The 17441-nt window shown below is 39.9% G+C and overlaps 1 protein-coding gene across 2 annotated transcripts; it reads left to right on the top strand.

Moving 5' to 3' along the window:
• The first annotated feature begins 61 nt into the window (after positions 1 to 61).
• On the top strand, positions 62 to 11748 carry rad51ap1 (RAD51 associated protein 1). 2 transcript variants are annotated; one of them, XM_015353014.2, is made up of 9 exons: positions 62 to 349; positions 1349 to 1395; positions 2856 to 3000; positions 4855 to 4964; positions 5722 to 5808; positions 6682 to 6837; positions 8749 to 8922; positions 9263 to 9415; positions 10404 to 11748. In XM_015353014.2, the coding sequence occupies exons 1-9, from the start codon at positions 333 to 335 to the stop codon at positions 10529 to 10531; spliced, it is 1017 nt and encodes a 338-aa protein (XP_015208500.2). In that variant the 5' UTR covers positions 62 to 332; the 3' UTR covers positions 10532 to 11748. The 2 variants fall into 2 exon arrangements, with proteins under 2 accessions (XP_015208500.2, XP_006633776.2); XM_006633713.3 differs by having other exon boundaries at positions 8755 to 8922.
• The last annotated feature ends 5693 nt before the right edge of the window (positions 11749 to 17441 follow it).

The following is a 17441-nucleotide window of genomic DNA, read 5'->3' on the forward strand; positions in this document are numbered from 1 at the left end:
AAAAAAGTTGAAAGCTAATGGCGAATTGCAAATTATGAAATCACAACTTAATAGTGTTACATTCATTTTCAGGCGGGACGGTGCTGGTTTCTCAGGGAAGAAGGTTTAGTGGAAAGTATCTTTATGTGCAGGAAAAACGCATCCTTTTAATTATGAGCGAAATAATAATAGTTTTTTTGTATTCATCCTGAAAGCTGAGGTGGCTGCTTTATCATCCGTGAGCTGGCGATCATTGGTGTAGGCTGTCACGTTAGCTTTGCGTTTTGTTGTTGTGTTTCGTGACATGTTGAGCTTTCTGTAATTCTTGTATCCACGGTCTTCATAAAGCAGTCATGGCAAGACCTTCAAGGTTTGTAAATATTCAGCAAAGTTTTTTAAACTGGCTTAAAAAAACTTTATGTTGCAACTGGCTGTACAAGGGTTTATGAAGATTAAAGAGCTTAGGGCGTCCCATTTCTAAATTATTACTGGTGACGATAACTATATTTCTTAGAGCAATAGTATCAAAGATGTTTAAACAGTGGTAATTACGTAAAATTAGTTATTTCTGCATATAATTAATAGAAGTCGCATCAATTTTGCTCAAACACGGTATCTTGCCTATTAATGTTAATATGTGTGGCCTCCAAAACGTAGATTCTGATCACTGTCACCTGTATCATATAGCCTCCTATTGCCTTGACATGTTCGTTATGTTAATAAATTAATTATTGACCCAGTGCCTTGTTATCAGTGATGAGATTTCCCAATAAATGCTTAGTTAGGATTTACCATACCAGCGCTTAAAAGGGTAACCGTCTCATTTTTTAGAGCTGGTTTCTGAAGAGGTATAATCGATAATTGTGTGAGGCTCTCTGGGTTGTCGCAGGCTTCATTGAATGGTTTTGTCACTTTCGATGTGACTTTACATTGCAACAGCTACTGCACAACAGTTTCACCGCGTTGTTCCGTTTGTTTGACAAATGGACACAGTCTTTGCCTTGGGTTTGCAGGCACAAATTCACCATCATGCACACAACTAACTTATGGGTAGCACAGTCCTTTGCAGCAATTAGCTTCTAATTAGAAAACCCAATTTCCGCATTCAGTTAAATTGAAATGATCATAAATAATGCTGAATTCTTTATAGATCTTCAAAGCTCTGAAATGGAGTAAATGGAGTTGGCATAAACAGGGCAGTTATTACACATGAAGAGACTTGGGCTTGCATGTTTTCCCCTGTTTCTGGTGATCACTACCTCTGAGTGCCCCAAGTTGAGAATGGCTGACCTGTGATTCATGGAATTCTTTTTTTTTTATTTAATTGTGCGCCCATTTTGATCACCTTTTTCCTGTTCTGGTTTTGCAGGACCAAGAAACCTGTGGATTATTCACAGTTTGGGGATCTTGATGACGGTAGGTATTTTGGAGTCATAAAAATAATTAGTACCTAATGCCATGTTTTATTTTAGTGCAGTCCCCTGGTCCAAGGCTATTGGAGTGACATTAATAATCCAAAAGTAATAAAATAGATGGCTTCTGACTTCAGCCTTCTCTGATGAGGCTTAAATTAATAACTGCTGTTCCTCTTGGCTTTGCATTAATAAAGTAGTTAGGACAGAGGGTCCTGACAGGTGCAGAATTCAAGGGCCTTTCTATTGCTGTGTCCCAATTCTCATACTGAGCCCTCAGCCCCTTCCTCCAAGTCCACACTTCTTCTGGACTTCAAGTGCGTGAGTACTTGAGGGGTCATCATTTTAAACACGGTAACGGGGACACCGTTATGGCTCAGGGTCAAAATAGTTTTTTTTTGTTGATGCTTCTTTTCCAGTGGCTGTTGGCTGATCATTTTTTCAAGAATGTTTCATTCTGCGCTCGCAGAGGAAAATGAATTCCATCCCGTCTATACCTGCACAAAAGTACTGCCACATCATCGTGTTCATTCATGTGGAGCAGGCTCGACTCAAAATGAGCAAAGCAATCTAAGGAAAACTTGGCATTACCACTTTCTCTTTCTTCAAAGCTTTGTATTACTACATGCATTTCATGGCGTCTGTCCCTGTACAAAAATGACAGTCTGAGGACCATAACACGTTCATTCAAAGTAAAGTAAATAAGGTAAACTTGGCCATCTCAAGTTTACCTCAAAGCTTTGTATTATTAAATATGTGTACTATTGAATAGCCCATGTACAAAATACACCGCAGGTAAACAAATATTCATCAGTCAAAAAGAGGTGACTAAATAAAATCTTTATGTCAAAACTTCATACCAACAATATATACATCGCCTAATGAAATTTAGTTTTTACGTAAAATATGACTTTCAAAATTGGCAAAAAAAAGTTCAATCTTGCTAATGCTTGATGAATATTTTTATCTCCATGGCAACTTCTCTCCACTTTGATAGGCTAACATATGAAACGTCACCATTCCGCAAAGAATTAAGAGTAATTCCTTTCAGTGAAGTCCACTCCGATGCAGGATTCAGAGAAGGGCGCATTGGAGGTGCTCGTGAGCGCCTTTGTGAAACACAAATTTAGAAATGGGACGCCCTAAGCTCTTTCAGACTTGAGCTGGAAAGTGCATATCGGGACACGGCCTATCTCTCCACAAGTTATACACAGCTCTTCACCTGGGAGAGCTTTAAATTGACCCATTTAATGTGTTGAAGGAATTTAAGGTGGAACTGGGCAGGTTGACCTCTGCTTCACAGCCATGAGCTGGTGATGGTTTCAAGTGAGATAGAAAACCCGCAGGTTCCAAGGCCCTGAGGAGTGGAGCTGGGGACCCCAAAGTTCGAAGACGGCAGATGTCGCCTTGGAACTGACAGCGACAGAAGCGCTCATTCCCCACTTTTGAATCATTCGCATTTAGACGACGATTTTGCCTGCGTGAAAGCTCCTCCAAGCAAGAAGCCAAGAGGGGCAACGACGGAGCAGGAGCGAGAGAGAACGCCAAAAGCGCCTGCCAGAGTCTCGAATGAGGGGTCCGGTTCGCAGCCCGAACATGGAAATGAGCGGTAATTTGATGGTGGCTTTGTTTTGCCCTGCATAGCAAATATGATGGTAAAAAAACCTGTTCTCTCCTTCCATCGTTACACTTTCATTTTGCTCTGTTGTAGAATTTTGCGGCACCTGGCTACTGTTGTAACCCTAGCTGGCATCTGGAATCCTTATCAGTTATCCCCCTTTTCTGCCATAACTCTAACGTGTTACTTAGAAGTCCAGTCCTCATGCAGAAGGGACTCAGTTAACCCTTTCTTCACATCTTGTATCTCTTTCACTACTTAAATATTTATTTAAGAACAGTTATAAACAAGAGGGGACCATTTGGCCCAGCTAGCCCATTTGGTGGTCGTTTTTAAAGATAATTCGGAACAAATTCTCATTTAATGTGATGACCTGGAGAACCATTTAGAGTAGAAATCCTTTGAGTGACGTACCTTGATCTTCAAGAGTACAACAACAGCATCCCACCTGGGATTTGAACCCGGGACCTTCCTGTCAGGAATTCAGAGCGCTAACCACTACTTGACAGTCCTTCCCAGGAGAGAGAAGAGAAAGCCAAAGCCATGTTTACTTGCATTTTCAACATACTTTATAACATTAAGGCTCTAGTGACAGCATCCCCTGCTTTACAAGGCAGTGCTCAAGCTGTTGAGCTACTGTATTAAGCCTCCAGTGTTGCTAATTGGTGGAATTAAATTGGAATATTATCACTGAGTGTACCACTGCAGCAGAAAGGCTGCCTTTTGAGTAGTGATCTTTCAGTGACAGTAGCGTTCAATTTGGAATAAAAGGTTGGCTAAAGACTAATAGTTTAGCAACTCTACATACAAGACATGAAATCTAGCATCTTGCATCTCCATAGACACAGTTGTGTTAATCAGAACCGCTAAGTTTCTTTTTTCAGCAGTGTGTCTGTGTGGGGTTCTAAATAAATATTAACATAACACTTAACAGGGTTGCATAACAGTTACAGTATCGTTGGTGCCTCACAGATCTTGGGTTCTGGTGTTCAATTCAGGCCTGGTGCTTCTTCTTGGGGGAGTTTGCATGTATGTCATCCAGGTGGTGTGGTTTCCTCCTATTTTCCAAAGACATGCAGGCTAGATTTCAGTGCAGTTACTAAATGGTGGCCCTGAGAGGTGTTATTGTCCTGTCCAAGGTAGAAGATAATTGGCTCTCAAGACATGAGGCTCTCCTATATCAGATGCAAAGGATTAGAAATCATTTTGGAATTTGGTACTTTTTTCATTTTGCAGAATAGTAGATTTTCATTATTTCAATATACAGCTTTAGGGGTTGTATATTGATTAAATACCTACTTGAAGCAGTATAAAGAAATTAAGTTACAAAAATACATGTTCTTGTTTCAATAGATAATAGTCAAATAGATCCAACCAGTGTACACAGTTTACAGTATTGCAATTATTTTTATATTGATGTTATTTTTCATTATTCTATGTCATACTCTGAAATATTAAATAACCAGGATTACGGTTTTAGATAAGATAAGATCACTTTATTGGCCATATACAATTTCTTGTATTAGGAATCTTTTTCGCATTCCCCAACTTGCTCTCCATGAGACACACAGACGAGGAGAGAGAAGCTTGGGGTCAGAGTGCAGGGTCAGCCATTTATACGGCGCCCCTGGAGCAGTTGGGGTTAAGGGCCTCGCTCAGGGGCCCAATGGATTAGGATTCCTCTGCCGGCTGTGGGATACGAACTGGCAACCTTCCAGCCACAGCTGCAGATCCTTAGCCACAGAGCCACCGCTCCGCCCTCTGAAGACAGAAGGCTTCAGCAGAGAATGGATAGGACGAGCACTGATTAATAATACTGAATTAGAATTCACAATTCTCTTCCAGATTATCTGTGCATGACAAAGTGTATAACAGAGACTTAGAAGCAGCTCTTGTCTTGTCTATGCTTCAGTCAGCTGAAGAACCTTGTGAGGCCCTTTCACCTGAGGCAAAAGGTAAGCATTAATGACATTAAGCCTGATTTTATATGACAATAAGATTGTCTTTCATCACACAACATACAGTAAATGATGACTCTTGCGGGCTTGCACATTGTCTGTTTGTTCTGTTTAATGATCTTGCCCATTAACCAAGAGGTTAGACAACTTAGTGTCTTGTTAACTTTAATTAGTCATAATTCTGAAAACCTACTTAATAATTCGGTTAACACATATGCTTAGGCTCCATATATATTTTTCTTATTTCAGTAAAGTGAATAAATGTATTTTATAATCCAATCATCTACTTGTACTGCAGATACTACTCATATCCTGAACATTTTTTTTCTTTCGCTGCCCAGTGTTTATGTTGAGTGCTTCTCCTTAGCACAGTAATTTCACAAACATATGATCAATGCATAAATAAGTCATAGGGGCTTAGTACACAATTTCTTTTTCAATTCATGCACAGGTGTTTACAGAGATATCTGTCCCACTCTTCAGAGAGGTAATACTATGCTGGCACGAGCAGCAGTGCTCTCAGTAATTAAACTGAAATGTAAACCATCCATCGAGTTGCTTTACAGCCGCAGAAAACTGATTGTGTTAAGTATTTTAGAAAGAGTGCTCATTAAAGTTTTACAGTTGGTTTGATCTATTTATCTGTTAGATGGTACAATTAAAAAAATGGAAGAGCTTTTCCCTCAAAGTGTGTTAGCTATTCAAAAAACTGTTAAAATTTCAACAAAGATGTGCATATGTGTATTTAATAAAGGAAACGGGAGTCATCCTGAAGGAGAATCTGAAAATATGAACGGACCTCCTTTACTCTCAAACTGCAGTGTGGATATCAACCTTCTTGGTAACATTCTTTAAATTGTCATAATTCAGGACTTCATATTCAGAAACATTTTGTGTGTGTGCCCATTAACACTTCTACAGTGGCTATCGAAATATGTAATTGTGTGTTTAATTGTTTTGCCATTGGTTGTCACTAAACACTCTATACTATCAAAGTGAATTAGTTATAGTTAAATTAGTTATAGCTAGAAAACAGAAAATAACTGATTTAGTAGACCAATGTTTAGTGATTAAATGCTATAGAATCTTCATGTTATTCTTCAGTACAACTGAATTGTTGTTCTTTTTTCCCTTTAAAAATGTTACTGCATATCAATTGCTCAGGATTAACCATATGTGTTAAAATTAAGGCTTTTTACTATTATTTTTATTATTAACTATTAAATATTATTATTAATATAATAATAATAACGACAAAAATAGTTATTATTGTCATGGAGATTGTCTAAATTGTATAGTACAGGATGCCTTATCCTATGCCTAACAGCTTTGTGTAAATGGCTGTGGTAGTATAGTAATTATATAAAAAAAAAATGGAAAAGGTGCAAAAGAAAGAGATTTTGTTTTGTCCAGCCGATATCGATCCACTTTATCCAATACAGGCTAGCAGGGGAGCCACAGTCTATCATAGCAAGCTGTAGTGCAAGGGAGGGTGGAACGCTAATCTGCTGCAGAGCAAATACACACACATACCACGACCAGTTTTCCCAGAGGCCAGCCTTAATCTGCAATAGGACTGTGGGAGGGAAAGGGAGCACCCAGGGGAAACCCAAGCGAACATGAAGAGAACATACAGACTCCACACACATAGCACCCCAGGTCTAGCACTGGCAGGTGTTAATGGCTGTGTTTTTCGTTGTTGCCCATCTTACAGGGTTAGATAAGATTACAGACGAGAAGAGCTCTACTTCTGGTCCCAGGCAGAGGAGAGCAGCCTCAAAGGCGACCGAAAGGCAGAAGAAGATTTTGATGGATGATGAAGGCAGCGATGCTGAGGCAGATGAAGAGTACCTGCCCACCTGTACTCCAGGTAATTGTCTTCACACACCAAAGCTTTCACTGTTGAACATGTCTATAACATCCCACCCTGGTTAAGACTCTTCATTTTATTTATTGGTCAGTTCTTAGGCAGCTCTGTTTCAGAGAAGTCCAGTCATGTCATCTTATTATTTTTTAGAGAATTGCGACAATAATAATGCTTTTTGCTATTTAAAGAACATCTTGCATTGGTTGCTTTCATTATAGGTTATTTATTTCAGCGTAATAAACAATGTGTTATTTCTTGGGTTTGTAAAAATAAAAAATGGCACTTAAAATTCATCTCGCAGCTCTTTTTTCCCCCACAGTTTCCTGTGTTGATACCCGTTAAGGTTGGGAAGAGGTGGAGTTTTAGGGTAACTGCTTAGTTTTAGAAAAATTAGCCTGTTTGTTGTACAGATATTTTGCTGTAGCCCAGGTTAATGATATCTTTAAATGAATTTGATTAACCTGGAAATATTAAACAAGTTTCCCTTTAGAAGGTGACTTGAAATGCTTAGCTCTTTCTCCTTTTAAAATGGGCAACTTGACAGACTCAGTCATCATTAACTTGTTTTTAAATTTAGCAATGAGTTTAAATCTTTGAAAGATTCTAAAAGGACTAAAGTGAAGGAGATTGATTAGTTGAAGTGAAGTGACTTGGCTGAATTTGATTTAAATTTTACATTTAAATAGTACATTAGCAAAGTTGGAATAATATACCTACAGTAATTGTTATACGTGGGGCACACACACAAATATGTTTGGATATACATATAATCCAAGATATTGCAATGGAATAAATGTGGATGTTGTAAGAAAACATTTAGATTACATTTACTGGAATAAGCGGTACTGTAAAAAAAAAGAGCTTTCCAGAAGCTGTCAGTAAAGACGAGGCAGTCATTCCTAATAAATATTTTGCCTCAGATTAAAATAAGTGCTGTTGACATTTACTTTTCACTCTAGTTATTCATCTTGGGGTTTGTAATCAGTAGCTATATGCCTTTAACAGATGTTTCAGGATCCTTGAGCTATATCTTTCAGTTACTAAATGTGTCCTGACGTTTATTCTGACTGACAGTATATAGTCAAAACCGAGCTCGTGGTAATGTCAGGAGTCACACTGGAGGCTGTAGAAAATCACAGCTGCTGGCAAAAATAATCATAATCTGAGTCCTTGCAACAGCCTTGAAAACATGATGCAGCTGAGAAATGATGTATAAAATCCAAACAGGTTAAAATAGTCTAGAAAACATTAATCAGTGGATATAGCACATTAGTTTGTCAGATTGTAATTGCCATCTTTTTTATTAACCCTTTCTGTAATTGCCTGTATTATAAAATTCCGATCTTTAGAAGCTGAATAGTATGTAGTGTTACTACAGTAAGGAAGTCCACATGGAAAGAAATAACCCCAATGCATGTCGCTTAATTTTCTTTCATTGTTGAATTTTCGTCTGCATTTCTACTGTTAAATCCAAAGTTCGTAATTACAAAAAAGTCCTCACTGTCATTTCTCATTACTGCCACTAAGAGGCATCTTTTAACTACTGAACACAGTCAAGGGACCTGTTTTTTTCATGTTCTGTGCAGCTCACATGTACACATGTCAAATGACTGTTGTGTGTGCATTGCATGTCTTTATTATCATGTTTAATAAAATGAGGTTTTTAATGTAGTGGTGGAAACAGGAAAATTCCAGTAGTGTCACCTCTTCACCACACTTAATTTTTTTGCTTTGCGTCTGAGAAAATCCAGCACTGTCATGCCTGTCAGCACAGATCTGAAAGCACACTTTGCATCATCTTTCATATAGTGCTTTGTTCTTTCCGTGTAATAGATGAAAACGTGGTCCCTCTGGCTGAAGGGTATCTTTAATAGCTGCTGTCAGAGATGGGGCGTCGGTACTAGTTGTCTGTAGTTTCAGATGGAGGTTCAGAAAGCGATGCCGATTTCAGCAATGAAGAGGAGAACGACGAAGAATTTGCGGTGAGAAAGAACGTGCCAAAGAAGCCAAATAAAAAGGAGAAAAAAGGACAGCCGCAGAGCTCAAAAAAGGAAAAGAAGCCTTCAAAATCCAAACCTCGTGCAACAGGTGATTTTCAACTTCAACTCTGGCAATTGACTTTCTTTATGTATAATCAAAACTTCTATGTCTTATTCCTCTCGCTCTTATTTAGGGTTTATTTGTGTTCCTTATAGGATAGTATAAAAGTATGAGTCAGCTGTGTTTAAGTTCTTTAAATTATAGACAAGTGCTAGAACAGTTTTCTGCTGATTCATTTATCATTTATCTCATTCCTTTTGTTTCATTTATACTAATTAACTGTCTTTGGTCTTTTCATATGATCACTCCAAAATAAGTCTGAAAGAAATTTTCGGATAATGCAGCCAGAGTTTATGTAGTAAATCCTAAATCCCTCCTTCCACTCAAGTGACTCCTTCATCTGGGACTCCCAGCCCCACAGCCGCCAGGCCTAGTCCAGTCCCGAAAAAAATGGTGCCATCTACTCCTCCCCTGACCGCCTCTAAGTCCTCGGTCAGTGGGAGTCCGGGCGGAGGGAGGATACCGAAGTGGACCCCACCAGGTGAGCGAACCCAGCAGAACACGTGTCGGGTGCGTGTAGCTGTCGCCTCAGGAAGCGTGGCCAGGCAAGCCGAGGTCACCGAAGAACGCACATTGGAGATGAAAATGCCCCTCAAATGTTGCGCACGCCCAGATGAGGTTGTGCGGCCAAAGACCGCAAGGGGGCGTTAAAAAATTTGGGAATTGGAAGAAACAGAATCGCCCTGAGCTCTGAGACCGGGGAGGGAGCAGTCAGCCAGGGCTCTCCAGCTCAGGTTTGTATCAGTGAGGCGTGTGGCTCCCCTCCAGTGGGGATGTGATAAGATAAGATCGCTTTATTGCCCATATACAATTTCTTGTATTAAGAATTTGTCTTTTCGCATACCCCAGCTTGCTTTCCATGAGACACACAGACAGGGAGAGAAGCCTGGGGTCAGAGCGCAGGGTCAGCCATTTATACGCCGCCCCTGGAGTAGTTGGGGTTAAGGGCCTTGCTCAGAGCCCCAATGGAGTAGGATCCCTCTGCTGGCCATGGGATTTGAACTGGCAACCTTCCAGCCACAGGTGCAGATCCTTAGCCACAGAGCCACCATGTGATGCCATGCTGCCTGGAATGTGGTAGACAAATGAGCAGCTCAGAGGTGGTTTAACATTTGTAAAGAAGCTTCATTTCAATAGACAACAAATCAAAGACTGTATTTGTAGAACGTTTTTTTTAGTGCATGGTTTACTCCAACTTTATTCCAACACCAATGAAAGTAAAGTTGTAAAGCATTGTAGATTTTGTTGCTTAAGGTTTTTCTTTTTCATTTTGTTACATTAGGACTTTTCCTAAAAGAAAAGCTCTCGTGTTTGAATCAGGTCCCAGAGTTTACTGAGGAGGGATCACCACTGGTGCTCCTCTCCCTTCCAGTGAGCAGGGATGGACGTGTTCTTCACAGGCACAGATTGTGATCTTGCTGAATCTTTGCATCTAAAGCAGTCCTGTTCTCCAACCTCTCGTGCTCCAGGTCAAATCGGGAAAAGCCCAGAAGTGCCGAAAAGTCTCCCAGCCAGGTCTCCGGGGCAGGGATTACGCCTGGGACTGTCCAGATTGGCCAGAGTGAAGCCTCTGCACCCCAGTGCTGCTGTGAACTGAACTTCACTCATCTCCAGAGACCCTCTCTTCCTTGCCAGTGTAGTACCGGTCACGGCACAGACAAATCACAACATCTTCTTGAAATGCTTCTGCAACAAGTGCAGCCCCCGGTATATTCTGTAGTTTTATTATCCTCTATTATTTATTGCTAGACCTCCACTTTAAAGGCTTTTTTCCAGACTTTTTGTGATAGTTTTGCTGAAGTTCCCAATTCCTGATAAAAGAGATCATGTCAGGGGCAATGTTTTTCTGCTTCTGAGGTAGGTGTCAACATCATCTCTTTTTACCTTTATAACTATCCCTAACCAAACTGATTCCTACTATAATTCCAAAATCCTCAAATTATTTTATTTAAAAAAAAAACATTTTTAGCCATCACTGGGGGTCTCACTGCTGTTTTGTCATGACTCCAGTATTGATTCATGTTTGTCAAAATAAATCCTGGGCTTGTTGTTTGCAGAACTGTATGTCGTGCCTTGACACAACCTTCCTTGTATCTTGTCTGGTGAATCGGAAATTGCTGGTTCATACCTTCTGTGGTTTTTGTTACTGGGCAAGATGTGCTGGAAGAGTTGAATGCAGTTGTTTTTAGTGCATTTTGAATACGGACATGTGGTAATACTGTACATTGCTTGGTTAACCATTTTGTGCTGGTAGACTATAATTGATGTTGGAAATAAGTATATCAAACTTCATGATTTGTTTTAAACCTGTAAAATCCTGATAATCAGGCCTTTTATAACAATATGTACAAACCAGCCGTTTTTAATTGAAAATTAGATACCAGCACTATACCCAATTTATAAACTTTTATTTTTATGTTTTTATTTCTATAGCAGTAATATCAAATATGCTCCATCTTAGGTAAATCTTTTTTTGGTAACAAGTCAACCTAGAAAGAAATGACTTAGCTGCGCTTGTTAATCAACATGGGATGTAATTCCTTGCATAAACAGAAAGTTTCTTTTTATATGTGGGTCAAAACTGTCTTCATAAACAGTGATAATGAGAGACGCTTTGGTGTTTCCAACCAAAATGTGTGAGCAGAGTGATTCAACTTGAATGCAGTTTGCCCCTTTTGCAAAGCCTATTCTGAGAATTTCTGGTTTTGTGTGAGCTGTTCTATAGGTGTGCAGGTTTCAGTCTTTGTCAAACAGTTTTGTATTTTTGTATCAGTTTTGTGTACAGAAAGAGAAATTTCTAATAAAAATAGTGATTGAAAATGTCTGCTTTTTATTAATCAATACTGGTAAGGTGGATGTCGTGGTTAGTTTTATGGTTTCACAGATCCAGGGTCTTAAGCTCGACTCTAGCCTTGAGTGTTTGTCTGTGTGGAGTTTGCATGTTCTCACTTTGTTCACATGGGATTCCATCAAGTGCTCTGAATTCCCAGCTTCCAAAGACATGCTGGATAGATATGATTGACTGTTTTAAATTGCCCCTTTCTCCCTGCTATGGATTGGCATCCCATTAAGAAGGTAGGTTCTGGTGTGCTCTCAGTCCTGCCTTGAGCCCTGTGATTATGGGAGAGGCTCAGTCCCAGTACTGTGACCCTCGCCAGGATAAGGGGCTAACTGATTATGGATGGATAGAGTTAAATAGATTAAAATCTTCCCTAAAGTCCCTGCAAATCTTTGTTGTTGTTGATCTGTATAAAATGGTGGCATTTTAGTGCACCTTTTGCAGAACAAAGGACTGTTTTTAAATGTGTAAATCAGTTTAAAGTATAATTTTCACAACAGGATAATCCTTCAAGGAAGTTAGATACAATACATGACTCCCCGTCATTCATGAATCTGAATTTTATAACCTGGGTGGCCGAAAGTGATGAATGTATGATAAAAAATATTATAGCTGCTCATTACTGCTCTAGAAGAGCCACATATTGGATGTCTTCCTCTGTAGAACTTTTCTGTTTAAATGCTTTTATGTTTCTTTTTTTGTTCAGTCAGCTTTAGAGGACACATCCCTTTTGTAAACCTTCCACACGCATTTTAAAGAATGTGGTTACAATCTTCCATCGTCACTGATGTCCACCTCTTTCCACAGAGTTTTCTGCTCCACCAAGGTCAGATCAATGTGTTGTTAATAGACCAGTCCTGTCTTTGATTATTTTCTGCTACATGTAACCCCTCTCTTTTGTTATTACTGTTTTCCAACTACTTTTATTATTTTCATACCTCAATATCCTTGATGTCAGATGTTTTCCTAAATTCTCATATATTTGATGACTCATAACTTGAAGCATATTAGGTATCAAGCCAAAATCTATTCGTCTATGTTATGAGCAGGCTCTTTTCCAGGACCCAGTGATGATAACCCAAACCCAAATGCCTGACAATTGTGATTAATCCACTATGTCCCTCAAGCCCACCAGAACTTCAGGGAATGTTTATGGACATTATGACATGAGAGTAAAGTGCTCCTGCATATCCTGCTTCAGAGAAACGAGTGTTATATTTAGTGTGTGAATAAAGCAGATGCTTCTGTGTTATTTCAACACGTGTGTGCAATGCATGTATATCTGATTTTGCACAAAGGTTAAAAAACCTAAAAGGCAGAGCCCTCCCCTTAAGCTTTATGAACTGGTCTGTACAGTAGTTACGGAATCTGTATGGAGCTTTTTTCTCCCTCTTGCACCTGCTATGCAACACAAAAGGGGAAACAGAAACAGGGTATGAGAGCTCTGTCATAGTGCAATTGCCGAACATGAATATCATTGGGAACTGTTTAAAAAAATGAATTACGTTGTAATTTTAAGACTGAAAGTCAAATCTGCCTAGATCTTTAGATGTTTTGTTGTTTTAGAACATGAAGCAAGATAAGCCTTCTCTCTTGAGGGAATAGGAAAATAATTTAGACAGCACCCTGTAGCTTGAGCATATCAGACCTTGAAAGCACAGCAATGCGGAGCCTGGACATTACTGGGAATGGGTGACCTCTATAAAAGGGCACTTATACTTGTTGGTATATGTGGTAATGGAGTACTAGGAGGCTGTGCTGTTCATGCTGCATAAGGTTTTTTAAGCTAATGCTCCAGTAAAGGCATGGAGGGCACTGAGCTGTAGGAGGTCATACTTCAGATGAAGTGTTAAACCAAGGTTCTGGCTACTTTGGTCATTATTATTATAATAATAATAATAATAATAATAATAATAATAATTGCTTACACTTATATAGCGCTTTTCTGGACACTCCACTCAAACCGCTTTACAGGTAATGGGAACTCCCCTCCACCACCACCAATGGTCCATTATTGGTCCCATCTGGGGTGTCTTGTTTTGCCAGCACCCATATCACCCTGCAACTCACAACTGGCAGACCCCTGAAGCTCAGCAGATGTCAGTACCTGGATGGAATGGTCAGTACCTGGATGGAAGACCTCCTGGGACCTCCTGGGAAAAACTAAGGTTGCTGCTGGAAGAGGTGTTAGTGGGGCCAGCAGGGGGCGCTCACCCTGTGGCCCATGTGGGTCCTAATACCCTAGTATAGTGACAGGGACACTATACTGTAAACAGGTGCCATCCTTCGGATGAGACGTAAGACCAAGGTCCTGACTCTCTGTGGTCATTAAAAATCCCAGGGCGTTTCTCGAGAAGAGTAGGGGTGTAACCCTAGTGTCCTGGCCAAATTTCCCATTGGCCCTTACCTATCATGGCCTCCTAATAATCCCCCTCTATGAATTGGCTTCATCACTCTGCTCTCCTTCCCACTAATAGCTGATGTGTGGTGGGTGTTATGGTGCACTATGGCTGCGGTCGCGTCATCCAGGTGGGGCCGCACATTGTGATAGAGGGGAGTCCCCATTACCTGTAAAGCGCTTTGAGTGGAGTGTCCAGAAAAGCGCTATATAAGTGTAAGCAAATATGATTACTATTATGGTCATTTACACATAGATGGTATAGATTAAGATCTATGTGCTCACACTACCCCCTATTGGCTGATATTATTCTGCAGCCTGGGTTCAAGAAAATTCAAACTTGACATTTTGTTAGCAGCCTGATGAGGGTGCTGTTTCTTGAGTATCATGTCTTAATACAAATAATATTTCATTTTTATCTTCAGTGAGATACTAAATTCCTACTGATGTGCTGTATAAACCCAAACTGTACGGATGTCTTACAAAGATTATGTCATGCATTATTTATGCAAAGTGAAATGAGCTAAATACCAGTAAAAAGTGCCTTCGTTGTTATTGCGCAACACAGGAGTTTAGACCATCCAGTATTGTGGTAGAACTTCAACAAAAAGTGTAAAGCAATGGTAATATACAGACACACAACCAAAACGTTTTCTCTGCATGAAAACAGGCAATTCAGGTTTCAATCCAAGTTAAAAGGCATCAAGTGAATAAAAGGTTAGATTTTTAAATCAAATGTGGAATGACATGACTTAAAACATAATTTATGCAAATCTGGTCCCAGAGAAATTCCTAAATGTAAATATTTGTCAAATGTTTGTTTCTTTGCTTGAGTTTTTCTGACCTAGCTTATATTTAAATCATGTTTTGTATGATCTGGCTTCAGTTATCCTGTTCTGAAATCTTTTATTTTCGGTAAGTATATATTTTAAACAGTTTTTTACCAATGGCATGTTTTTTGTATTAAGTGGGTGTTCATTTACCACAAATGGTTTCTGTTTTGACTGACTAAACTGACTAAATTTACCATTGACTTTTTTCATTTACATTGGGCGAACATGAATATATAGCTGTATACAACACATTTTGCATAACAATACTGTTCTATTGATAACGTTCTTCTGTAGAGAAGTTTGGTTGTTTAACCCTGTGTTTTTTCACAGGCAGATAGAAATTAAAGCAGTCAATAACAGAGGGCAGGATAGTGGCGCCTGGGGCCAAGGCTCCTATCTGTGTGGAGTCTGCATGTTATCCTTATGTTTACATGGGTTTTTGCCAGGTGCTCTGGTTTTCTCCCAGTCCAAAGACAAAATGGTAGGTTAATCCACTTTTGGGAAAATTGCCCCTGATGAGAGTGTGTGTCTGTGCCTGTGTGTGCCCTGCCATGGACTGGCATCCTGTCTTGCTCCCGTTGCTTGCTGGGATAGGTGACCCAGAATTGCATGAAGCAATTAGAAAATGGATGAATGGATGGAATGATTTTGATGGTAAATTGTTAACGATGTGTAATACAGTTGCATAAATTGACATGTGCTGTGATTCAGAAAACTAATTTTATACTGTTTTGATGAAGGCACTTCATTATTAATGCTTTACTTTGCTTTTCTGAATAACATCGGCTTTCATTACTGCAATTTAACCCTTTTAAGACCCTTTTAAGTTTAGGCTTGATAGTATATAAGACCTTGCTTATTCTGAGCCACTTATTCTACTGTTTTGTTTTCCAAAGATCATTTTATGGGTGATTAAGCCTTCAGCTGCTCTGTGACACTGTCTTCCCAAGTCTGCCTTAGGGTGGCAGGAAGTTTAATTGAATTCCAGTCAATGTTCAGACGCACTGTTGTTAACTTCCAAGGTAGACACGCTGTCACGGATGTCGGAAAGGGGCGAACCGTGGAATGGCAGGAGAGCGAAAAGACCCTATACGTAGCGGCGAGACGGGGGTAAGCCTGGGCTTAGCTATTCAGGGAATGCCGTATAGAAACCTATGCCCTCAGGTAGCGGATGTGGGGCGACCTGGTGCTAGGCGGGTTTCAGGACATCTGAACGTCAATGCTGAGCAAAGGCAGAATGAAAGATCCGGAAATATATAGCCCCAGAGCCCCAGCCCCAGAGAAACACTGGAAGGACAGCAAAGAACCGGAAATGAGAGACAGGACAGAGAAGGAGCATGCCTTACGTTGACTTCACAGTGACCTTTTGTGCACAGTTCACTGGTAGCACGTGAAGTGTTTTGATGGTGATAAAGTAAGACATTTACTGCTTCAGCCTTTAAAATCAAGATGTAATTTAGTATGTTCAGTGTAGTCCAGGTCTAATTTTGAAAAATTGGGCTTCAAAACACTCACAATAATGTGATGTCATGGGCAGTCATGCTGTCCCAGCAGTACCTAAGACCGTGTACCATCCTAGCCTTCCTGACGTAGTGAGGTGTAAAAATGACAGTTGAATTACTCATGAGCTGGGTACCATAGCAGCATATGAATCATTTTTTTCTATTTTTGTTCTACTGGCGTGCGTACTGGTGTCCTTGAGCACTTCAAGGCCACTCTTGTTCACAAAACTGGATTCTACCGCTGCAAGATAAAAAGACACATAAACTGACGACAAAAACTTCTTCTCTCTGACACTTCACACACCTCTTTGCCAGTTCTTTGTATTTGTTCAAGGACAAATACACACACCAAGCATGGTGGGTACATGTCTGAAGAAGCTGGGCCTACTATGTTACTCACTTAAACAACAATAATTAGAGCTTTAACAGCCAAAAACCCTCTGTGGCAGACTTAATTTAACGATTTCACCATCCACTTTCAGACGCTCCCGTTTCGGCGGGAGACGTAATTCGTCCGTAAAGGTCTGCAAAAGAAGTCTCTGGTCCCTTCTACTGTGTGGAGCCAATTAAAACTCAGGGGCTTTCAGGTTATAATTAACAAATAAACAAGAGGATGAAACCCTGTAGCTCTGAATGAAGCCCTGTTTGTTAACTGTATTGTGTGGCATTTAAGATGAAGCCCTAAAAGCGGTTAATTGTCTATGACCACCTATAATAGGCTTGAGAGATACTGATGCACAGTTAAGGAGGGTAATGCTGGATTTGATTTCAGAAACCTAATGGAAATTCCCCCTATGAAAGAAGCCCGTTGTATCAGTTACAAGTGTTTAACATACGGTATTTGTTTACATTACTTTTTCCTGTCTGACAGCTGTGTGAATTCCCCTACTGGCTGTCAAATGTATGCTTTAAAATATTGATGACCTATTCATGAA

The sequence above is a fragment of the Lepisosteus oculatus genome, chromosome 7 (genome assembly GCF_040954835.1).
Source record: "Lepisosteus oculatus isolate fLepOcu1 chromosome 7, fLepOcu1.hap2, whole genome shotgun sequence".
NCBI lineage: Eukaryota > Metazoa > Chordata > Actinopteri > Semionotiformes > Lepisosteidae > Lepisosteus > Lepisosteus oculatus.